A 24,988-nucleotide genomic window follows, 5' to 3' on the forward strand; every position below is an offset into this window, starting at 1 on the left:
TGAAGCAATGCAAGCTGCTGTAGAGTCTTGGGCCTTCTTTTGGATGTTCTGCATCTCTCTGACTCAGCTGCAGTTTGTTAGGTAATTTTAGATTTCAAAGGACCAGGCCATTCATATGCAAAAGCCTCTGTGCACAGCTTGGGTGGGGCAGGGTCTCAGGGTCGAGCAAACAGCAATGGCTGATCCTCAGCCCTGGCCTAAGAGGCCCCCGGGTCTTAGTGTCCCTCGGTAATCACTGCAAGCACCTCTGAGAGAAAGCCGCCCTCAAGTTCTGCCCGATGCCAGACAGTCCAGTTTCTCCCCGTATGAGTCTGGGTCCCCAGAGTCTCGCCCGGAACTGGAGTTCAGAGCAGTCGGGAGCTTGTGTCTCCCTGCGGATTGAAAAAGCCAGCCATGTACTCAGTTGCCAGCCCTTTCCTCATGTGCGCCTCCGTACCTCTGCACTTTACTTCCACAGCTCCTCTGAGTCTCAGTGTGCTTTTCTCTTTCCTTCTAGTTGTAGAATTTCCACTCAGCCAGCCTTCCTGTGGTTCTGGATGATGTCTGTTTTGTCTTTCAGTTGTAGTTTTGAAGTGGTTGTGCGAGGCAGCAAGTTCAGGTGTTTACCTATGCCGCCATCTTGGTTTCTCCCCCAAGGCCATTTCTTAATATGCAAATTATTTCGCTTCAGGAGATGCTAGAGATGAAGAACAGTTTTATTTTTTAATCTAGAAAGTATGACTGGGTTTATATATTCTCTAACTTCCAGTCAAAAACCGAGTAGCTCATCCTTTAATCTCTCCTCTCTCGTTTTGTTATAAACAGCCGGGAGAAGCCAGCACTTTCAGCCCTCTGCCCAGAAATCTTTTTAATTAGATAATCAAGTTCATAAGGAGGAACATTTTCTACTTTCCACATTATTGCTGGCAACAGTTTTATAAATGCTCCTCTACTACATAACAAGGGTCTCTTTTCCTCAGTCTTCTATTTGAATATGAAGAAATTATTGAAATAATCATTACATGAAATATTTTCTTGGAACCCTCCCCAACAGCCTCCTTGAAGCCATAGACTTCTGCTAACAGTCTTCTCAGGGTCTTTCCACCTGGTCTTGGTGCCAGTGCGCCTTGTGTTTTAGGTTTTTGTTGGAGCAGCCCTCCATTTTCAGGTTTCAAATTTTTGTTCTGGTTTTTATTACCAATCTAGTCACTTAAAAGAACAATTATTTTATCATGCTTGTAGGTTCTATGGGTAAGGAAGTTGGAAAAGGCAACTTCTCACTTGGGGCATCTTGCACAGGTGCAGTCAGATGTTGCCTTAAGGAATCTTCCGCAGACTGACCAAGCTGATCGTCCAAGAGTGCTCCCTCCCACGGTTGCTAGTTGGTGCCAGCTGCTGCCTGGAAGTTCAGCTGCACTGTCATCAGCCTGGTGGTTAGGGCAGTCAGACTTCTTATATCACTCCTGGCTGCCTCATCCCAAAGGAGCCGGGTAGAAACTGTGTGTTTTGTGACCTAGCCTTAGAATCACATAATGTCATTTCTGTGTTAAGAGCAAAGTGACAAGCCTGTCTATATTTACGGGAGGGGAAGAGAACCCACCTCTTAATGGGATAAGTATCATAGAATTTTTGGGCTTGTTTTGAAACTGCTTGCACCTGGAGCACTGTCTGGCAAAAAGAGAACTCACTATGAAATTGCATCCAAGAAGTAGGCATGTTTGCCTCTTAGTATATATGCTTGTTAGTCTTTGGGCAATACAATGTTACCCCATTAATAGCGAGTTATGTTATAATGGGGCTTCTTGTATTTATAATGTATTTTTTAAAAATAAGGACACAATGCCCTGGACGGGGTGGCTTCGTTGGTTAGGCGTTGTTCAATGCACCAAGAGGTCATTGGTTCTATTCCTTGTCAGGCCACATGCCTGGGTTGCAGGCTCAATCCCCAGTAAGGGGGGAGGGGGGGCATGCAGGAGGTAGCCAGTCAATGTTTCTGTCTCTCATCAATGTTTCTCCCTCTCCCTCTCTCTTTCTTTCTCTCTAAAATCAATAAAAACATATTTTAAAAAATAAGAACACTATACTTCACATTATATGCCTTTATTCCAAATGAATTATGAAGCTAATTTTTTTTTCTGAAAGTTATATAGAAAGGAAAGTATAGAAGGATGTCTATGTAATTTCGGTAATGGGGAAGACCTTTCTCAGCAAGATTTAAAAGCCAAGAACCCACAAGGGAAAATATTTAAAGATTAGACTCCATAAAAATTTGAATGTCTACAGGAAAAGATACCATAACTAAAACTGAAAGCAAAAAAATAAACTGGTTAAAGTATTTGTAATGTACATAATAGACAACAAACTAGGCCATGTAATATAGGCAAAAAGTAGTATCTCATAGGGCTGTTGAGAGGATTAGATGAGCTTAGAGTGCCCAAAGTAAAAATACCTAATTATTGTTTCTATCCACACTTTCGATAAAGAACACCTACAAATCAATTTTTAAAAATATGACTAACAAAAAAGCATATGAATGAGCAATTTGTGAAAAAATATAAATGGTCAATAAACATGTAGCTTCACTCCTGTTTAAACAAAGAAAATTAAATCTACAATGGTTTTTCTTTCTACCTACAAGACTTGTGGGGGAAGGAACAAAGAACAGTAAATAAGAATGTCAATTTCCCTACTTCTTGGCCATCACTGAAATATTGCCATCCTTTAAGGGGAAAAATTTGACATTCTTATTTACTGTTCTTTGTTCCTTTATAGACAAGGTGTTTTTTTTAACCTTCTCTGGTATCCCTCCGGCTTATTTCAGGATTTTTTCAGTTTGGGAGGTTTCTATGAAGGTCTCCATTGCTATATCCTTTAACTCAGAAATTCTTTCCTCAGCTGTGCCTAGTCTGCTAACAAGCTCATTAAAGGCATTCTTCATTTTGGTTACAGTGTGTTTGATCTCTAGCATTTCTCTTTGGTTCTTTTTTGGAATTTCCATCTCTGTGTTAATATTGCCCACCTCTTCTTTTATGCTTTTTACTTTGTCCGTGTGAGCCGTTAGCATATTAATCATAGATGTTTTAAATTCCTAGCCTGATCATTGCAACATCTTTGCTTCGTCTAAGTTCTTATGCTTGCTCTGTCTTTTCCAATTGTGTTTTTGGTCTTTTAGTATGCCTTGTAATTTTTTCTTGTTAGCTGGACATGATACACTGGATAAAAGGAACTGCTATAAAGAGGTTTTTAGTGGTGGTGAGGTGTGGGGGGAGGGGAAGTGCTCTATAGCCCTATAATCAGGTCCCAGTCTTAGTGAGCCTGTGCCTCTGGACTGTGAACTCACAAGTATTTCGGTTTTATCCATCCCCGGTAGGTGGCACAGAATGGCTAGTGTGGGTCAGAGTTGGGTATCTCCCTTCCCCAGGTCAGTTAGGCTCTGGTCATCTCCCAGCAGGTTAGGCTGTGGCTGACTAGCCTCTCCTCAGGGCAGACCTTGTTAGGAAGAGCAGAGGGCTCTGGGTTTTTCAAGATTTTCTCTCCCCGCTGGTGGAAGCACAAGGGGACTTCTCTCTGATATTTATTGTGGGAACCTGCTTGGGCTTCTGGAGGTAAAACACAAAAATGTGAGAGACCCCTACAACTGGGTCCCCTGGAGTTTCTAACTCTCAGGCTTGTCCACATGTAGCCTCCAGCACTTGGTCAATCCCAGTGGATTTAAGAAGAATTGTTGATTTTTCAGTTTGTTAGAATGCAGTAATGACTTCTAAGCTCCTTACATGCAGAACCAGAAACTGACCGATTTGCTATTGGTGGAGTATTTATTAAATTTGGTGGAGTATTTATTGGTATAGTATTTATTAAAGCAGTCTTAATTATCTACTAAAAATGCAGCTGTGCATGCCCCTTGTCCTAGCATTTCCACCTTCGGACATACTAGTATGAGGAACAAAAATGTAAGTACCAGAATATTTTTTGGCAGCAGTATTTTTGATATAGGAATGAAATATGATACTAGTGTATTTACACAATAGAATGCTATCCAGTAACTAAAAAGAAATAATGTAGCTCAGTATATCCTGACATGGAAAGAAGTCCAAGACATATTATGAAGTGAAAGGAGAAAAAAAAGGAAGTTTCATAACGTTATGTTTAGATTCAATTTTTGTTTAAAACTTAGTCAAAGTAAAAATGAAGGCATGCTTAGAAAAGAAAATTTTGGAAGAATACATATCAGAAAAACTATTGGTTGTCTTTAGGAACAAATGTTATAAGAAGGATGTTAACAAATTAATGACGTTTGTGTTTTCCATGGTGAATATGTATTTTAAAATTAGGTAAAAATTCAAGAAAGAAAATGGTTGGGGACCGATAGAGATAATTGAGAACAATGGAACAGAACTAATTATTTCCATCACTTTTTCCTACATCAAGGCAAAAGTGCAATAATAATCTCTGACTCTAAATTTTAATTTACCTTCTGAGAATAGGTAAGGATAGGCCCAAATAAATAGAAATTTTAAATCTCCTTGTGTTTCTTTTGTTCTTCAGAAGCAGCCATAGATGACAAGGGTTCCAAACAGACGTGTTTTACCAGTGAATGTTTTCATGTAGAGTTGTCGTTTTTTATTGTTAATCCTTTTAGTAAAAATTTTTATCAAGAAAAATTTCCCCCTCTGCTGAGAAGCAGTTTCTTTGGTTCTGTGTGTCAAGATTAGTGGTTTGTTGTACCCAAGAGATGTTTATAATGGAATTTTGACAACATGTATCTCTCCCTTTAAAAAGCTGCAGTGTCCTGGCCAGTGTGGCTCAGTTGGTTGGGTGTTGTCCTGTGCACCAAAGGGCTGTTGGTTCAATTCCCAGTTGGGGCACATGCCCGGGTTACATGTTCAACTTCCAGTGGGGGACGTGCAGGAGGCAGCTGGGATTGATGTTTCTCTCTCACATCAAAGTTTTTCTCTCTCCCTCTCCCTTGCTCTCTCTAAAAATCAATACAAAAATATTTTTAAAAGATCAATTTAAAAAGCTGACTAAGAATTAGATTAGTGGAGCAGTGATAATTGTGAAAACTGTTTGACTTCTGTTATAAAGTACTAGAGGCCTGGTGCATGAAAATTCATGCACTGGAGGGGGGTCCCTCAGCCTGGCCTGCCCCCTCTCACAGTCTGGGAGCCCTCAGGGGCGGGAGGCAACCCAGTGATCAGGGGAAGGCGATGCCCCCATCACTCCTCTGCTGCTGCCACTGCTGGCAGTGCAAGCCTCGGCCGGCCCTGGTTACCTGAGCCTTGGGTGGCCCTGGGCAGCTGGGCAGCCGCCATCCAAGGCTTGCCTGCGCCTTGGGCCAGCCCTGGGTGGCTAGGCAGCCACCATCCGAGGCTTGCCTGCGCCTCGGGCCAGCCCTGGGCAGCTGGGGGATGAGGGGACTGGGGAACTTGGGAGGCAGGAGCCCCGGTGGGGCTGAGGGACTGGGCGCTGCAATCTTGTGGCTGTGGGCACCGCCATCTTTGAGGGCGTGGCAGTCAATTAGCATATTCCCTCCTTATTGGCTGTGGGTGCTGCCATTTTTGTGAGGGCGTGACGGTCAATCAGCATATTCCCCCTTTATTAGATAGGATGGTTTATGTCTACAGTTTTCCCGCTGTAATGACATCTGAGCGTTCTGCAGGATGAATGAGTGTAGACTTCTGAGTTCCTTATCCTGTTAACTTCCTAGTCTGACTAAATTTCATTTCCGGCTTACATCCTATTTTGGGTTCCTGGACCCAATCCCAACATGTGTGTAGTTGGGGAGATTCTTATACAACAATCAATTCTCAGACACCAGCAGAGTATCCAAGAATTCAGCTCAATTCTGACGCTGTCTACTCAGAGGCAGCCTCAGATCCCACAGGTTAAGGGCTCAGTCCTACAAGACTGCCCCCCACAAGTCCCCACTTTCAGGCACAAGTAACATGTCCAGATTTTTACATGTACTTTTGACCAGCTATAAATCAGAGGTTCCCAAGACCCCGTCCTTGAGTTTGATAAATTTTCTAGAGTGGCTCACACAACTTTGAAATATTTTACTTACCAGATCACTGGTTTTATAAAAGAACTAGAGGCCCGATGCACGAAATTTGTCTAAGAGTAGGCCTTCCTTCCCCTGGCTGCTGGCACCGGCTTCCCTCTGGCACCCGGGACCCGGGCTTCCCTCACAGCCCCGGCTTCGTCCGGAAAGTCATCTGAAAGGACATCCGGTCTAATTAGCATATTATACTTTTATTATTATAGATATAACTCAGGAACATCCAGATGGAAGAGATGCATAGAGTAAGGCCTGGGGAAAGGTACAGAGCTTCCATTTTCTCTCCAGGCACACCACTCTCCCAGCACCTCCACCAACCTGGAAGCTCTCTAAACCCCGTTCCTAAGGGTTTTTATGAAGGTTTCATTACATAGGCATGACCATTAAATCATCGGCTATTCTCTTGCCCCTCTCTCATCCCTGGAGGTTGGGGGTTGGCGCTGAAAGTTCCAATCACATGATTGACTCTACTAGCAACCAGCCCTTACTTAGGTGCTTTCCAAAAGTCACCTCTTTAACATAAGAGGCATCTTTAAGCGCTCATCACCTAGGAAATTCCAAGGGTTTTAGGACTGTAGGCCAGGAACCATCAACGAAAACCAAATATATATGACCAAATATATATATACAGGGTGTCTCAAAAAATGAATATGCACTTCAAATGATTATAAAGTTAGTGTTTATTAACTGAAAAGGAGTGAAAATTAAGTGAGTTATCTGCTGTTAAAGTGTGTATGTGTGTACATTTATTTATTATAAATCACAATGTCATACATCCTAACATAGTTTTTCCCTATTATGACATATATTGTTCTAAATCATTGATTTTATATAATGATTTGCTATTGTTTTACCCTCTGTGAATTTCCGAACAGAAGTTCCAGAGGGGACTTGGGGGCCAAAAAGAAAAAGAAGAAACAGAAGAGAAAAAAGGAGAAACCAAATTCTGGAGGCACCAAGTCAGACTCTGCATCTGATTCCCAGGAGATTAAGATTCAACAGCCTTCAAAAGTGAGAGCCCTGTTTTATTTTAATCTGTGTGGTTCCTCATGCATTTGAGAACAGGTCTGTGCAGCTCAGCCCCCTTTTGGATCAGAGATGTAGTGAGGGTTTTGTTGTGACTGTACTGTGACAGTAACCAAAGGGTACTTATAGCCTTCTTAAATCTGATGTCTGCAGCCCGGTAACAGAGAGGGACATTTTGTGCTTTTGTGTGTACTAGGATACGGCCTGCATATTTCTCAGCAAATTAGTATATAGATTATAATCATGGAACAAAGTCTCAGTGTGAGCTATTAGGCTGTGTTTTTTTAAAGTTACACTTAATATTTGATAACTATTAGTTCAGAAGATATTCACATTTTAATTTTTCTGGGTGTCTGTCTAATTATCTGAATAGCACAACATCATCTGGCAGCAGATTTCAGCGGGAGCAGCCACGGGTAAGTCTTATGTTGACTTTGAATCAGAACAGTCTTCAGTGGCCATTCTTAATTTCATTGCCACGGGTGGGAAATAGTGCCTAATGTTTTCCCTGAAGAAGCACCCATTTAAACCAAACCAGAAGTTATCTGCCTGGGCACTGTGCCGGCAGATTGGTACATCTGGTGGTACAGATGGCAGGCACCCTTTCTGGAGGGCCAACCCCAGTCATCTTAGCTGTGAACACAGGCCTTGTGTGCTGGGCCCAGCAAAGCACAGAGCCTTCTTGATGCAAGAAATTCTCAGCAAAAAGGGGTAGAATTAGAAGTATAATGAAATAGAGTTATTTTTTTAAAATATATTTTTATTGATTTTTTACAGAGAGGAAGAGAGAGGGATAGAGAGTTAGAAACATCAATCAGCTGCCTCTTGCACACCCCCTACTGAGGATGTGCCCGCAACCAAGGTACATGCCCTTGGCCGGAATCGAACCTGGGACCCTTGAGTCCACAGGCCGACGCTCTATCCACTGAGCCAAACCGGTTTCGGCGAAATAGAGTTATTTTGATGCGTGTAGTGTGTGTCATCGGAGGGACTCAGGAGGTGCCATGGGGAACCCGGGCTCTGCCCTGACCCATGGCGCTCAAGGTTGGCCTTTGCATAGGGTTCTGCCCCTCCTTAAGCCCATTTCCTCATCTGCAAAATGGGAATGATGCCTTCTCCCCAACTCACAGGGTTGTTATGAAGTTCTAATTAGACTAGAGGACCGGTGCACGAAATTCGTGCACGGGGGTGTGTGGCCCTCAGCCCAGCCTGCACCCTCTCCAATCTGGGACCCCTCAAGGTATATCCGACTCCCCTTTAGGCCCGATCTCGGGGAGTCAGACATCCCTCTCACAATCCAGGACTGCTGGCTCCCAACCGCTCCCCTGCCTGCCTGCCTGATTGCCCCTAACTGCTTCTGCCTGCCAGCCTGATCACCCCCTAACCACTCCCCTGCCAGCCTGATTGACGCCTAACTGCTCCCCTGCCGGCCCGGTAACCCCTAACTGCCCTCCCTTGCCAGCCTGGTCATCCCTAATTGCCCTCCCCTGCCAGTCTGGTTCCCCCCAGCTGCCCTCCCCTGCAGGCCTGGTTGCCCCCAACTGCCCTCCCCTGCCAGCCCGGTCGCCCCTAACTGCCCTCCCCTGCCAGCCTGGTCACCCCTAACTGCCCTCCCTTGCCAACCTGGTCGCCCCTAACTACCCTCCCCTGCTGGCCCGGTAACCCCTAACTGCCCTCCCTTGCCAGCCTGGTCACCCCTAATTGCCCTCCCCTGCCAGCCCGGTCGCCTCCAGCTGCCCTCCTCTGCCAGCCTGGTCGCCCCCATCTGCCCTCTCCTGCTGGCCTGATCACCCCTAACTGCCCTCCCCTGCTGGCCATCTTGTGGTGGCCATCTTGTGTCCACATGGGGGCAGCCATCTTTTGTGTTGGAGTGATGGTCAATTTGCATATCACTATTAGATAGGATCATTTTTATTAAATGGTGTTTATATTATAAAGCACTCTGTCTACCTGGCAGTTATAAACCACTATGCAAGTTTTGTGGGGTTAAAATTTTTATTCTTGTACAAAGTTTGTTTGCATTGTATCGTGTGAAGTGAATCTTGCAGGTAGTTTTGTTGTTGCCTGTTTTACACTTAAGGACCAGGAATCACTGAGAAGGAAAATTACTTTCCCCAATTTTCCCCTGATTGCCTTTGTGGGGTGAGAAGAAAATGGAGTCTTCCTCCCTAGCTTTTCACCTTGGTTCTCAGGTAATAAATATTCTATCCACCGGACATAATTTCCAAGGTAACTCATGTAAGGTACACCATAAGCTTGCAAGATTTTTTTTCACATTTCTAAACGTTGCTTCATCAGATAAACATGGTGTCACATATATGCAGTTGTGACCATTTCCTTATTGCTTCTGTCATCACCATCAGCTTCTCATCTCTGAATCCTAGTGATTTTGAGCCCTCCTCCTGTTTCTGGTCACTTATAAGAAACTAGAGCCAGCCAAGGCTGGAGGAACTGTTAGCATTATATGGTAGAGAAATTCTTTTCTCTTTAAAATTAAGAATAAGTTAAAATGGTTTAAAAGTGGGCTATTCTCCATAGCATTTTTTAGAAGTTAGGCTCGTTTCTTTTAAGCTGATGCCAGCTCTAGATAACACCGTAAATTGCAGTGGACCCTGCTTAGAGAATATTCTGGTGTACACTCAAGAACCAGAATGAAATATTTGTCTGGGTTCTTGTAGATTTTCAAAGGATTAAATTTGGAAAATAACAGATGAAGAGAACAGTTGATGTGCTTATATCACAGGAGCAGATAAGGAGGAAAAGAGGCCTGCCTGACTCTTTCTTGGGAATATTTAGTGGGAAGCTAATGCGGGTTGGTACACATTCTCACGTTTCCTAACACTAATTCATTCCTCCCCAGGTGGTGGTACTACTGAAGGTGGATGGATAGGTTTAAGAATTTATCATAGCTGAGTTTTCCTTACTGTTTTGTCACCATGGATTTGAAAATTGTGCTTACTTTAATCTACTTTCAGAAAGCATTTAAATAAATCATATGCTATTGGGATATAAATTAATCCCAATGGGATGTAAATTCATAAATGGTGATTTCATGTAAACACTACCGGTCAACCCGTTGAGGCTAATTAGGTGGAGTAGAAAGCACTCGGAGTGCCTCTTAATGGAGTTGGGATATCATTGGCTCCTTTGGCACAAAGATGCTGACTCATGTTTGTTATAAAATAGTTGCAGTTTGCTATGTTAGTGTTAGGGGATTTAACTCGCACCAGGGAGGAAGAACTACCATGACAAGTTCAGGGAAGACACTAGAGGTCTATTCTGAAAGAGTGGGTTCTACTCTGCCTTTTTAAAGATAAATGGGTGCATGTTCAAGCACTATTAGCTCACGTGCTGTGCTCTTAGTTCCTGTTTGAGGCATAGGTCTCCTAACGGGCCGTGCTGCTGGGGGTCCACTTGACTATAGATTTCACTTTGCTAGAAACCAGTTACTTTATGTTGGAGGTTCCAAAGAGATGCAAATGAGAAATTAAGACATGCACTAGCCTTTTTACAACAGCAAAAGTATTTTGTTAAATTAGTATGTATAATTGAGATATGTCCCTTGCCTTTTTACAACAGCAAAAGTATTTTGTTAAATTAGTACGTGTAATTGAGATATGTCCCTTATGATTTAGACTTTAATCAAAATATAAGATAAACAACTTATAAAACTCATGGCAGTCCTGGCTGATGCTGTTAGACTTGTAAGGGAAGATGTTAAGACTATAACCTACCTCTGGTTAGACTCCAGCACTTTGTTTCCTTGAATCATTTTAGTGGCAAGAATCTTAAGGGAATCCAGTGAGTAAAGCAACACAGGACAGTCTGTATTAAATAAACCCCGTTTTGTACCTGGTCAAACAAGTAAGCGTCCCGGTTAGAAGATTTGCTTCAGACCACACACATGAGGGTCAGTGGTCCCTTTCCTTGGTGTCCATGGTGTGTTGACATACAGGCAGCCTCAGGGCTCTGAAACTCATAGCCACTTCTGAACTGCAGTGAAGAGCTACATTCTGTGGATGGCCTCAAAAGCACATGGCAAACCCGATATCCATATTCAGTCCTACAGACTATTCATTCTCTAATTTCGAGAATAGTTTCATTTTGCAGGTAGTATGACATTAGTTGAGGGATTTTCCAAAAAAAAGAGCTGGGGAATCTTCAGATGACAGAAATATTGGCTTTGAGGAAGGAACTTTAGAATTTGAAGGTATTGTCAACTTTATAGTCTGAAAATACGTTTTACCTTATAAAAAGGAGTTTAGTTTCGAACAGGCTAGGATGGCCCCTGATTTGAATTCCCAGAGGACGCGGCTGGTCCTTGTTGGGAGGTTTGTTTCTGGAGGGGTGTCCCGGTGAGGAGAGGGGGGTGTGGTCCAGGAGGAAGGCATCCCTAGAGGTTTCCTTTCCTGATTCACTTTCTTCCCAGCTCGTACTAAGTTCAGATTTTGTTCTTTCTTCTTCTTAATGAACTTGTCTGCCTAGTTTCCATCCTGGAAGTTACTTCCTTTGTGCCCACATTGCTATTGCAGCGCATTAACCCTGACAATGAAAGCAAGGCTAGTGGCTGGCTGGCTGCCGAATGACAGTAATGCATGCGTTGCATGTCACCCCTTTTTGCTGCTGCGCTCCGATGAGTAATGGTCCAGACCATCTGCAGATGGTGGGGAACTAGAGTGAAGGGTAGTTCTATTTACTGTAGATTTCCCAAACTGTCAGAGCCCCAGTAAAACTATAGTGGTTATCTTTAACGTAATATTGCTTAAATTTTAATGTGTTAGCATACATGAGCCCAAGGCCCTGACCAGGTTTAGAGGAAGACTACTCATTTTTCGGTGGTGTAGTCTCCAAGGCAGATGCACGTGTCTCTGCCCCAGGGATTGGAGCGGTGGCAGCTTCCTCACAGTCTGTGTCTGTGTGTCTTTGCTGTTGCAGAATCCTGCCATCCCAATGCAGAAGTTGCAGGACATCCAGAGAGCAATGGAGCTGTTGTCGGCGTGCCAGGGCCCCACCAGGAACATCGGTGAGGCTGCCAAACACAGATACCAGTTTTGGGACACACAGCCGGTACCCAAACTAAGTAAGCTTTCTGCCTTTCTCCTCCGCCCTCCCCAGAACAAAGCTGGGTTAACAACAATCAAAAAACACAAGAGAGGCTTTATTTCACTTATATAACTTGTTTCATACCACAGGTTAGAAATTTATACAAAAGTAATACTTTTTTTCTTAAAAGTTAATATCCATTACCACACACGGTTACAGAATTGTTTTTGTAATGAGAACTTTTAAGATTTATTCTCTTAGCAAACTTTCAAATATGTAATATATTATGAATTATAGTCACCATGCTATACATTAAAGGACTTATTTATCTTATAACTGAAAGTTTGTACCTTTTGACCCCCTTTACCCACTTCTCCACCCTCCATCTCCTGCCTCTGACAACCACCAATCTGTTTTCTGTATCCATGAGTTCGTTTTGGTTTTCCTATATTTTTTAAATTTTTATTTTATTGTTTAAAGTATTACATATAGTAGTACATATATCTCCTTTCCCCCCCCCATTGACCTTCCCCCAGCCTCCCCTATCCCCTGTCATCCCACCCCCACCCACAGTGTCTTGTGTCCATTGATTGTGCTTATATGCATGCATAAAAGTCCTTCGGTTTTCCTATTTTTTTAGATTCCACATATAAGAGATCATATGGTAATTTGTCTTTCTCTGTCTGACTTTTTTCACTTAGCATAACACCTTCAAGGTCCATCCATGTTGTCCAAATAGCATGATTTCCTTCTCTTTTTTATGGCTGAATTATATTTAGCAGATATTTGTTGTGTGTTTGTTATTAAATGCCAGGCACTGGGTACATAGTGGCATGAGAGTAGGGTAAGTGGTGCCCAGGTAGGGGTTGGGGGGAGGATATGCTCCAGGTAGGAAAAAGCTTTAGTCAGGGAAGGATGCTGTGAGAAAGCTATGTGTAAACTTATATCTGAAAAAGTTTAAGTGGCCAGCCGAGTGAAGAGCACGGCGAGGGCCTTGTGAGGGCTCTGAGCTGGGGCCAGCGTGAGGGCAGGCAGTGTGGCCAAGCCTGGGAGCTGGGCCGGGTGGGGGTCCCAGGGTGGCCAGGCAGGCAGCGACATGGTCGGAGTCTGGGTTTTATCCCAGCCACACTGGGAGCTGCAGGGAAGAAGTTGGAAAAGGGCAGCTTTGGAAATGGCTAAGACGTTGATGACTTGACCTGCGCTGCCAGCAGTCCAGGTGGAGAGACATTAAATTAATTTTAGATTTTGCTGGAAGTGGTCAGAAGTCTCTGCAGCCTTCTCCCCTCACTCCGTCCCCCTCCCCCCTCCCCCAGTTACTTGAAGTGCAGAATAAAAGTCTTTCATCAAACCTCTGTTACCTCCCATCGTGCTGTACAATTAATCTGTAATCTCGGGTTAAGATTGAGAAATCGCCATCATTTCATTGTACACTTTGTCATTGTATGACAGAGGATTTTTCCTTTTAGTGGTGAAATAGCTGTTATTCTCCCCCACTACCTAGCCACCCTTTTTCACTCTAGAAGTAGCTGAAATAATAGTACATTAATGATTATATTAGCCCAAGGGCCCTAAATATGATTTTATTTTATCTAACGGACCATTTTGGATCATCAGAATGCTTTGTACCTGAATATTCTCTCTTTTTGTCTTCTGTTCTCTCCTCTTCAGATGAAGTGATAACATCTCATGGTGCAATCGAAGCAGATAAAGACAATGTGCGTCAAGAACCGTACTCCTTGCCACAGGGCTTTATGTGGGACACTTTAGATTTGGGTAATGCTGAAGTGGTGAGTAAAACTCTTAAACTCAACACTTGCTTTCATGCAGATTGCTTCTGGGTGGGTTCTGAGCACCATGAACCCACACCTGTTTGGTCTTGCAGCTCAAGGAGTTGTACACCTTGTTAAATGAGAATTACGTAGAGGACGATGACAACATGTTCCGGTTTGACTATTCGCCTGAGTTCCTGCTGTGGTGAGTCTTGCTGGTCTCACTGGCTGTGGTGGGGCGGTGGGCTGGCGCGTCTCTTGTCTGTCCCTGTATTCTTGGACACTAACTGGCGCCTGTTTTCCTTGCCTACGTTGACTTCAGGGCTCTGCGTCCCCCTGGCTGGCTTCTTCAGTGGCACTGTGGAGTCAGAGTGTCTTCGAACAAAAAGCTGGTAGGGTTCATAAGTGCCATCCCAGCAAACATTCGGATTTATGACAGGTACATATGAAAGCTTGCCCATGTCAGTTTTGATGTGTTGCTTTTTCAAGGATTGAAATTATAAGAGACTTTTAAAAGTGACTTAATCCAGGCTATTGATAGATGGGGAGGTTGTGTGTGTGTGTGTTTGGTGGGGGGTGGGGGTGGGGGGAGGCAGGAGTATGTGGGAACTTTACACACTCTGCTCAGTTTTGAACTTAAAACTGCTCTAAAAAATAAAGTCTATTAATTTTTTTAAACATTGGTCTGTGAACAACAAAATGGACAACTCTCTTTTTCTCCCTCTGCCTCTCAGTCTCATACATGCACACACACAGAAATGTTTTGTGTACATATATAAACATACATGTCCATGTGTATATTTACGTAGCGGAATAAATAAAGCTATAAATAGGTATTTTAGATTTATTTCTGGGGAAATTACTTTAGAAAGTTTTAGGAGAGGTTTTTTTTAAAAGTCATTCTCTTTCATAGGATAAGTGTGTGTTGCATTTTTTCTCTGGGTCTTCAGTGTAGAAAGTCAAAGACCCAGCTCTTGAAAGTCAAAGATCTAGTGCATAATAGATCGTTTTACCTTTTAATACAATGGGTTGTTTATTACTAAAAAACATTTGCTCCCAAGGAATACTGTTTGCTGAATGAAATGCCTGCATACTTGCATACCCGGGAACGGGCTTTGAAGCTCTAGAAGGTTTAGTGTAGCCCAGAATAGCCCCAGGTCTGGTCTGGTCGAGGCACCTTTCAGGGTCCCGGGGATTGCATTATATCCAGAGCATCTTATCAGATTCTGCGTGTGGGTGACCAGTGATGCCATAATTGTATACATTACAGGAAAAACACATAGAGAAATTTTGAGGCACCTCAGGTCCAATTTCTAAACCAAAAATTTATAAAAGACTAAAGTTCTAAAATTTATTTAGAATAAGAGGTTTGCATCTCTGTAGTCTAGAGTTATAAAGTAGGGGTATAAGGGAAATAGTATATCGATCTGAATTTGTGAAATGTCTAGAGGAAAGAATATATTTCTTTAATATTATATATAAGGAGGTCTTTCAGTTTTTATTCTTTGAAATTTTATGGGTGTTGTCTTATTTTAAAAAGCATGTTCATCTTATGTTTGCTCTGATTTTCTTTATTTCTTAGTGTGAAGAAGATGGTCGAAATCAACTTTCTTTGTGTTCATAAAAAATTGAGATCAAAACGGGTAGCCCCAGTGTTAATTCGAGAAATAACTAGGAGGGTGAATCTGGAAGGAATTTTCCAGGCCGTTTATACTGCTGGTGTGGTTCTCCCGAAGCCAGTGGCCACTTGCAGGTAATAGCAACACCCTTCCCTTGCATCTCACCTGTACCTAAGCATTGAGCCTTCCCACTCTGTTGCTAGAAGTGTTATTCTCACTTGTTGTGAGTTATATAGCTCAGAGGGATTTTGGCTGACCCGTGATTATGTAGTTGGTTGATAGCAGAGATGGAGACTGGAAGCAAGAACCACTTAATCCAGTCTTCTTTCCAGTTACCATACAGCTACTTGCATGCCAGTGATCTGGAGCTGTATTTCAGTGTCTCTTCCATTTGAAAGACTGGAAGGTCTGGTCTGGTTGAGGCACCTCTCGGGTGTCCTGGGGATTGCATTATATACAGAGCAACATCTTATCAGATTCTGCGTGTGGGTGACCCAGTTATGCCATAATTGTATACATTACAGGAAAAACACGTAGAGAAACCCCGGGCATCATGATGTGGAAATATCCAGGGTGGTACCACTTCCTTTTCTCCTCTAACACTCAGTCTTATACCATGCTCTGCAGTGCTCTTCCAAATGTCTGGTAAAAAAGCCTATGACTCAGTCTGCTCTTACCAAGCTTTCAGAGGTTAATCCAGGGAGAAAATTGAGTGTCGGATTGTCACTTGACTAACCTGTTTCTGAAGAATCAGTTTCTCTCCCTCCACTATTTTCATTTATTCAAATAAAATGAAACTTCAGGTAAACATAGTACAAAAAAATTAAGCCATAAAATTACTATGTCCTATGAAATTATTCATAAATAAATAGGATAAATAAGACTTCACAGGTGCATATTGGAGCTCTTGTGGCGCAATCGGGTAGCGCTTGGTACTTGTAGGTACATGTTAATACAAATCATTTAGCCCAATACCTAGACTGGGATCACTTAAGAAATTCAAGCTAGTTTCTCGAAAAGTTGTTTTCTTGCCCTGGTTGGTGTGGCTCAATTGGTTGGGTGTTGTCCTGTGCACCAAAGGTCGCCAGTTTGATTCCCAGTTGGAGCACATGCCCAGGTTGCAGGTTTGGTCCCCCGTCAGGGTGTGTCTGGGAGACATCAATGCTTCTCTCTCTCTCTCTCCTTCCCTCTTCTTCCCTCTCTGAAACCAACTTAAAAAAAAAAAGAGAGAGAGAGAGGAAAAAAAGTTGTTTTATTGGTTGTTTGTTAGATAAATATGAAGGCTCTACTAATTTAGGAGGAATATTTTCAAGTTTTTAAACCTTTGGGTTGCTTTCTATAGAATCGGGGATGGTTATGAAATACTTGCAAACTGGTCATTATTATTTTTTTTAAATGTATTTTATTGATTTTTTACAGAGAGGAAGGGAGAGGTATAGAGAGTTAGAAACATCGATGAGAGAGAAACATCTATCAGCTGCCTCTTGCACACTCCCTACTGGGTATGTGCCCGCAACCAAGGTACATGCCCTTGACCGGAATCGAACCTGGGACCCTTCAGTCCGCAGGCTGATGCTCTATCCACTGAGCCAAACCGGTCAGGGCCAAACTGGTCATTATTAATAAGACTTATAATTTTAAGATACCTCTATACTGAAAGAGATGAAAGATCACAAACTACAGAGGAACATAACTAGGGATGCAGGACATACTGTAGAAGTAAAAAAAAGACTGATAAAATAATTGCATTGGAAGAGGGACTGCATCCAGCATTGTGCCAGGCATAACATAAGTATTCATTAAATGTTCTACCACAGCTGAGCTAGACAAGAGTAAAAATTTGGAGAGTCAGAAATCAGTCCGACTTTCAAACTTTATTGTATTCCAGATACTGGCATCGATCACTAAACCCCAGAAAATTGGTAGAAGTGAAATTTTCTCACTTGAGTAGAAATATGACTTTACAGAGAACAATGAAGCTGTACAGACTTCCAGATGTAAGTAAAAACAATTTGCAGTTTTTCAAGACTGTAACGACTGAAACTTTCAATGTAGAAAAGAATTATTTGCAGGGGTCTAAAAAACTGACTTATGTATCTGAAGATATGAATAGGTAGCTAAAAGGTCTGCATAGAATTCAGGGGAGAGGAAAAATAAGGGAGTTCACTTGGAAATACCAATTTGTTTTTTTAAGTCTTAAGTTCTTCAGTTTTTGGTTGGATGGGATTAAACTCAAGACGTACGTTTTGAAATTTTGAGTATTTATGGTTTTTTAAGTAAAAGGGAAGAAAAGTTTCAGGCTTCTGATGAAATCTTAACGCAATAGAACTAAGGTATAAGGTTAAAAGGAGAGATCTGGGAGAGGAAATAATGTCTTATAAATAAATTATCATCTTTTTAAACTAGCAAATTCCCAAAATGAAAAATTGTCTGTATTTTAATAGGGGAAAATGTATTTGTTCTTATTTAAACTTTTTGTTTTAATTTCATCCATCCCCTCAACACTCTCCCCTTTGGCAAACATCAGCTTATTTCTATATCTAAGCTGTTTTGTTTAATTTATTCATTTGTTATTGGCTTTCTTTTTAGATTCCACATATAAGTGAAATCATACGGTATTTGTCTTTCTCTGACTATTCCACTTATCATAATACTTTCTAGGTCCATCCATGTTGTTGCAAATGGCAACATTTCATTCTTTTTTATTGCTGAGTAATATTCTATTGTAAAAATTTAAATGTTTGCCATCTTGGCTTGGATAGTGTATTAGTTATCTATTGCTGTGTAACAAATGACTATAAATGTAGCAGCTTAAAACAATACACTTACTGTCTCCCAGTTCTGTGGGTCAGGAATGAAGGCACAGCTAGCTGAGGCCCCTGCTTCAGGGTCTCTCATGAAGCTGCCACCAAGGTGTCAGCCAGGTCTCACCTGGAAACCTGCAGGGATGGATCCACGTGCACACTCACATGGCTGTTGTCAGGCTTGAGTTCCTTGCAGGCAGCTGGACGAGGGCTCAGTTCCTTGCTGACTGTCCACCCTAGCCGCCATCCGTTCCTCTTTGCCGCATGGGATTCTCCCCCCGGGGGCTTACCACGTGGCAGCTTGTTCATCAAAACCAGTGAGGAGAGCGTCCATAGAGACTCCTATCAGATGGACGTTAGAACCTTACTCCCAATTCACAAAAGTGACATCCAGTCACCATCGCCACATTCCATTGGTTAGACACCAGTCACAGGTCCACCCACACTTGAGAGGAGTGGATCCCAAGGGTGTGAGTACCAGGAGGCCATCTAGAATCTCTCTGCCACAGAGGGGGTCTTTTGTTTGAAGTTTGATTTCTTCAGAGCTATTCTATTTTGGGGGTATTTACAAAGCAGGTTAGTTGATATTTTAACTTGGTTGAGGGAGTCATGTAGAATATAGCCATGTTCCTCTCGAACTGTGGCCATTCTGGGTATAGCACACTCCAGTTCTTTTTGCCTTTTGGCCAGTTGTGTGTGTGCCAAATGCAGGTCATCAGTGGCTGCAGAATTGATGTCTTTTTTCTGATAATAGACTAGGATCACCTAATGTCTGATCTTGGGCAGAATTTAATAAGGAGAGAAGTGGAGGTGAAGGAAAGCAGGTGTTGGAAGTGTCAGGGTCATCATTCTTGGGTTTCATGACCTGGCAGCAGGATCAGAAGCATGTTCTTCTCTCTGTCTTAGCTGTTGTTACAAGTGGGGCTTGAACTAATGAGCTCACTGCCTCTCTGTGAGGCCTAGCAGGGAGGGGCAGTGTAGATCAGAGCAGATGGAAATAAAAAACGCAGTGACATGAAGAAGGAGGGTGCACACAACCTGGGGAGGAAGGAGCAGGCCTCTTAAGCTATGGGGCAAAAAGGAAATGAAGAAATAGGAAGATGTTCAGAGAGGTCACACTGTTGTCATGACAATCAATATTTACTGATTCTTTTGAAACTAGAAACAGTTTATGGAAATGGCCAAGACCCAGAGCAACTGAGAGGCACAGTCACAGGGGCACAGATGGCAGTGAGAAAAAAGGGCACCACACCCAGCTGAGATGAAACACGCCCTCTGTAGTCACTGTTCATTCTCAACATCCCCCTTGCCAGTTGTTAACTGCTTTGCTACCTGTGAGTTGAATTTAAAACTTGAAGCATGCCTGCTTTTTTCACTAGAGGCTAATGCTCTTCTACTTTGGTCTCCCCAGATTTCAGCTTGTTGACTAAGGCACTCTAGTTTGTATCTAAGGAAAGCGCCCACATACATGTAGGTTGCCCAAAATGGAATGAAGAATAACGAGTTTTAGTACCTATCATGGGATTATTCAGGATGATTAGAATTTGAGCTGCTAACAGTATTTTGACTTGACTTTGTCCATTAGCCTTTATGTTTTTGAACAAGAATCAGTCAACACAAATAACAGTTGGTAAAAGTCACTGTCAGGAATTGGTTTTTATTTCCCCAATAAACTAAAGTTTATAAAGGGTTCTCACATATGTTATTCAGTATACTAGAGGCCCTGTGCACGAAATTCGTGCACTGCAGGGGGGGGGTCCCTCAGCCCTGCCTGCGCCCTCTGGCAGCCCAGGACCCCTCGGGGGATGTCCACCTGCCAGCTTAGGCCTGCAGTCAGACATCCCTCTCGCAGTCCAGGGCTCTCGCAGTCCGGGACCCCTCACTCCTTACCGCCCGCCTGCAGTGGAGGCGGGAGAGGCTCTCGCCAGCTGTGAGCCAGGCTTCTGGCTGAGCGGTGCTCCCGTTGTGGGAGTGCACTGACCACCAGGGGGCAGCTTTTACATTGAGCATCTGCCCCCAGTGGTCAGTGCGTGTCACAGTGTTCCACTGTTCGGTCGATTTGCATATTAGGGTTTTATTATATAGGATAGGATTCTTACAATAACCTTTTGAAGTTGGTACTTCTTATCCCCATTTTACAGATGAAAAGACTGAGGCTTGTGAAGTTTGACACTTAGGGCGTGTCATTAATAAGTGGTGGTCTTGGGATGCAGGCCCCAGACTTCCACTTTTTGCCTGTTAGATCTCTTTGCTTCTGCCATCAACTCTAACACACCTCTTGGCGGGGCATCATTGCTCAGTCCTACCAAGTGTCGCTCCGTATAGACATTAGAGTGTAGGTTAAGACAGGAAAGGACGATTGTCCAGGTCCAAACAGCTCTCATTGGCACGTTCCAGTCATAGGGAAGGGAAGAAAGATAAAGAGTAAATAAATGAGAAAAAAAGAGGGGGGTAGAAGAGATGAAAGTACAGAATTTGGAAAATTGGAAGGTGCCAACTGCAGTCTCTTGAGTTAGAAGCTGGACAATGCAGCATACACCAGACCTCCTCCCTCACGGGCCCAGATGGATGCTGCCACCGCTAGCAATCGCGTCATTTAAGAATAGGTTTGTATTATTAAGCCTGAAGAGAACAACTTTGTTGAATGCAACTTTTGCTCTGTGGATGTCTTATTCTCTGATTCATTATTACTGTTTCTGCTTTATGTCTTTTTCGTAGACTTCTGAATACAAGTTAACATTCATTGTGGCCAGCATCATGCTAGACATTGTGCATCTGTAGTCTCATTTATTTATTTAGAACAATCATAGGCGGGCAGGTCCCTTTCCCTGTTTTGTAAAAGAGGACATGGAAACACTAGACTCATTTGCCCAGTTTAAAGTTAGGACAGAACTATCCAGGAGCCCATGCCATTAACTACTGCTAACTCAAATACTAAGGTTTTTCCAAGAGTAATGCATTTCTCTACCCTTTCAATGCTGGTTTGTTTTTAATTTGGTGTTGAGCATTTCCAAACAAAGTTGGATTCTTTTTGTCAGATTTTTTAAAAACAGATAAAGAATAGGATTCAGATTAATCTCCCAGCTTTCTGCTATGTTGCAAGGACACGCTTGTGAAGACATGTGAAGACACGCAAGATGTTCTAGATTTAGTAGCAGTAGACGATTTTTTTTTTTTTAGTGTTTAGTGTTCTACTGCTCCTTTTTTTAATCAAATAAATAGCCATAATCACTGCTTACATCTCCACTCTGGAATCTTGCCTCTAAAACAGACATGCCTCATAGTTTGACATACAACACTGCTTCTGTTTTTTGATAGACTCTGAGCTTTATTTCCTTATGCCCATATAAGCAGATGTTACACACATTTCATATACAGAGTCCAATGAGTAATGCATATTAGTTGGACTGTGGAAAAGTAAGTCTGATTGAGATATAGAATTTGCTGATGAAATTTAAGATTTTCTCAGTTACTGGAAAATAGTTTTTGTGTTTTATTGAACACTCAGAAAACATTACCACTTCACTCTTTCAGATTATGCCAAAGTTACCATTTTTATCTAAGTTTTGTGTTCTCCTCATCTCTTCCTGAAGACAACAGCTATAATTTGAGTGTTTCTGCTTTACATTTTAAATTTTATTTCATGCTTCTCTAGATTTTTTTTTTTTTTGAAGAGTATGTAACTTCACAATGTCAGAAAGAAGCAAGTTTAGGCCCTGCGATCCATAAGCCATTGTTGGTCAGCAAAAGTAAATATTCTCCCCCTGTTTCTTAGGACCTTTTATAGCTGACTAGTCTATTCTCTTCTGCTTTACTGCTTGTGTGAAAACTTGGAAGTGCTTATAAATTGCTAAGTTTATATACTTTCTCCTGACTATTTGCCCAGGCTTACTGTTTCACTGTGTTTCTCATCTACATCCTACTACCCAATTTTCCAACCTTCAGAGACTTGAGGTAGCAGTTCTGAAAGTGGTTGATATGAATATATAGGTTTCAGGTGTGGGCTTCTATGTTACAAGATCTGTATATTGCACCGTGTGTCCACCACCCAAAGTCAAATCTACTCCTGTCACAATATATTAAGACCCCTTATCTCCCCCACCCCCTTCCCTCTGGTCACCCACTGCTGTTTGTGTTCACGAGTTTCAGTCTTATATCCCACATATGAGTGAAATCATATGGTTCTTAGCTTTTCCTGACCAACTTATCTCACTCAGCATAATGTTCTCAAGGTCCATCCATGTTGTTACACGTGGCGCGTTTCACCCTTCCTTATGGCTGAGTAGTATTGTGTGTATGTACCACATCTTCTTTATCCAGTCCTCTATTGCAGGACACTTTGGTTGTCTTCATGTCTTGGCCACCGTGAATAATGCTGCAATGAACACAGGGTGCATGTATCTTTGCAAATACATGATTTAGAGTTTTTCGGGTATAAACCCAGGAGAGGGATTGCTGGCTTGTATGGTAGCTCTATTCTTAATATTTTTAGGAATCTCCCCATAGTGGTTGTACCAGTCTACATTCCCACCAGCAGTGAATGAGGGCTCCCTTTTCTCCACAACCTCTCCAACACTTGTTGTTTGTCTTATTGGTAATGGCCACTCTAACAGGTGTGAGGTGGTATCTCATTGTAGTTTTAATTTATATTTTCCTAATTGCCAGTGAGGTTGAACATCTTTTCATATATCTATTGGCTTTTTGTATGTCTTCTTGGGAGAGGTGTATTTTCAAGTCCTCTGCCCACTTTTTGATTGGGTTGTTTGTTTATTTGTTTGATGTTGAGTTTTATGAGTTCTTTATATATTGTGGAAATTAAACCTTTGTCAGAGCTACTGTTTGTAAATGTCATGTCCCATCTGGTTGGCTGTCTCTTTGTGTTGTTGTCAGTTTCTTTTGCTGTGCAGAAGCTTTTTAGTTTGATATAGTCCCATTCATTTATTTTTACGTTTACTTCCCTTGCCTTTGGGTCAAGTTCATAAAATGTTCTCTATGACCAAGTTCCATAAGTTTGGTACCTATATTTTTTTCTATGTAACTTATTGTTTCGGGTCTTATATTTAGGTCTTTGATTCATTTTGAATTAATTTTTGTACATAAAGACAAACTGTAATTCAGTTTTATCCATTTGCATGTGGCTTTCCAGTTTTCCTAGCACCATTTATTGAAGAGACTGTCTTTACTCCATTGTGTATTTCTAGCTCCTTTGTCAAAAATTATCTGTCCATATACATGTGGTTTTATAGCTGAGCTCTCTCTTCTGTCCCACTGAGATGTGTGTCTGTTTCTCTGCCAATAACATGCCGTTTTGATTATTGTAGCTCTGTAGTATGATTTGAAGTCCGGTAGCATGTTACCTCCAGTTCTTTTTTCTTAGGATTGCTTTGGCTATTTGGGGTCTTTTGTGGTTTCTCATTCTATTTCTTTAAAAAATGACATTGGAATTTTGATGGGGATTGCATTAAATCTGTATATTGCTTTGGGTAATATGGCCATTTTAACTATGTTAATTCTTCCAATCCATGAACACAGGATATTTTTTCCATTTTATTGTGTCTTTTTCAATCTCTTTTAATAATGCTTTATAGTTTTCAGTATGTAAGTCTTTCACGGTCTTTGTTAAGTTTATTCCTAGGTATTTTATTCTTTTGGTTGGAATTGCAAATGGAATTTTTTTTCCCATTTCTTTTTCTGAAGTTTTGTTGTTAGTATACAGGTAGACAATGGATTTTTGCACATTGATTTTGTATCCTGCAACTTGACTGTATTTGTTTATTGTTTCTAATAGTTTTTTGGTAGAGTCTTCAATTTTTTGGAAGAGTTTGAGAAGGATAGGTTTTAAATCTTCTTTGAACGTTTGGTAGAATTCACTGGTGAAACCATCTGATCCTGGACTTTTTTTTTTTTTTATGGTTGTTTTAATTTCCTCACTGCTGACTGTTCTATTTAATTTTTCCAATTCTCCATAATTCAGTCTAGGATAGTTATATATTTCTAGAAACTTACACATTTCTTCTAGGTTATTGAATTTGGTGGCATATAATCTTTCATAATATTCTAGTATCCTTTGTATATCTGTGATGTCTGTGGTAATTTCTCCTCTCTCATTTCTGATTTTGTTTATATGGTTCTTCTTTCTTTTTTCCTTAGTGAGTCTAGTTAGGGGTTTGTCAATTTCATTAATCTTTTCAAAGAGCCAGCTCTTTGTTGTATTATTTTTTTATATAGTCTTTTTGTTGTCTATTTCATTCATTTCTGCTCTAATTTTTATTATATCCTTTCTTCTGCTGACTTTGGGTTGCTTTTGTTCTTCCTTTTCTAGTTCTATAAGGTGTAATGTTAGGTTGTTTACTTAGGATTTCTCTTGTTTCTTGAGATAGGCCTATAATGATATACACTTCCCTCTTATTACTACTTTCCCTGCATCCCAGATTTTTTGACATGTTGTATTGTCATTCTCATTTGTCTCTGTATCTTTTGATCTCATCTTTTATTTCTTATTTGACCCAGTCATTTTTAGTAGTATGTTGTTTAAGCTCCATGTATTTGTGGGTTTCTTTACTTCCATTTTGCAGTTGATTTCTAATTTCAAGGCATTGTTGTCAGAGAATATGCTTGGTATAATTTCAATCTTCTTGAATTTATTGATGCTAGTTTTGTGACCTAATATATGGTCTATTAAGAATGCTC

The 24,988-nt window shown here is 41.6% G+C and overlaps 1 protein-coding gene across 1 annotated transcript in view; it reads left to right on the forward strand.

Annotated features, from left to right (window-relative positions):
• Nucleotides 1–24,988, forward strand: part of NMT2 (N-myristoyltransferase 2) — a 76,724-nt gene that overhangs the window by 32,024 nt on the left and 19,712 nt on the right. Inside the window, exons 2-8 of the mRNA XM_079779969.1 lie at nt 6,913–7,048; nt 11,999–12,143; nt 13,775–13,893; nt 13,989–14,080; nt 14,198–14,314; nt 15,458–15,628; nt 17,383–17,491. Of these exons, the coding sequence (XP_079636095.1) occupies nt 6,913–7,048; nt 11,999–12,143; nt 13,775–13,893; nt 13,989–14,080; nt 14,198–14,314; nt 15,458–15,628; nt 17,383–17,491 (889 nt within the window). The remainder of the gene's footprint in view (nt 1–6,912; nt 7,049–11,998; nt 12,144–13,774; nt 13,894–13,988; nt 14,081–14,197; nt 14,315–15,457; nt 15,629–17,382; nt 17,492–24,988) is intronic.

Source organism: Cnephaeus nilssonii (genome assembly GCF_951640355.1).
Source record: "Cnephaeus nilssonii genome assembly, chromosome: 1".
Taxonomy (NCBI): Eukaryota; Metazoa; Chordata; class Mammalia; order Chiroptera; family Vespertilionidae; genus Cnephaeus; species Cnephaeus nilssonii.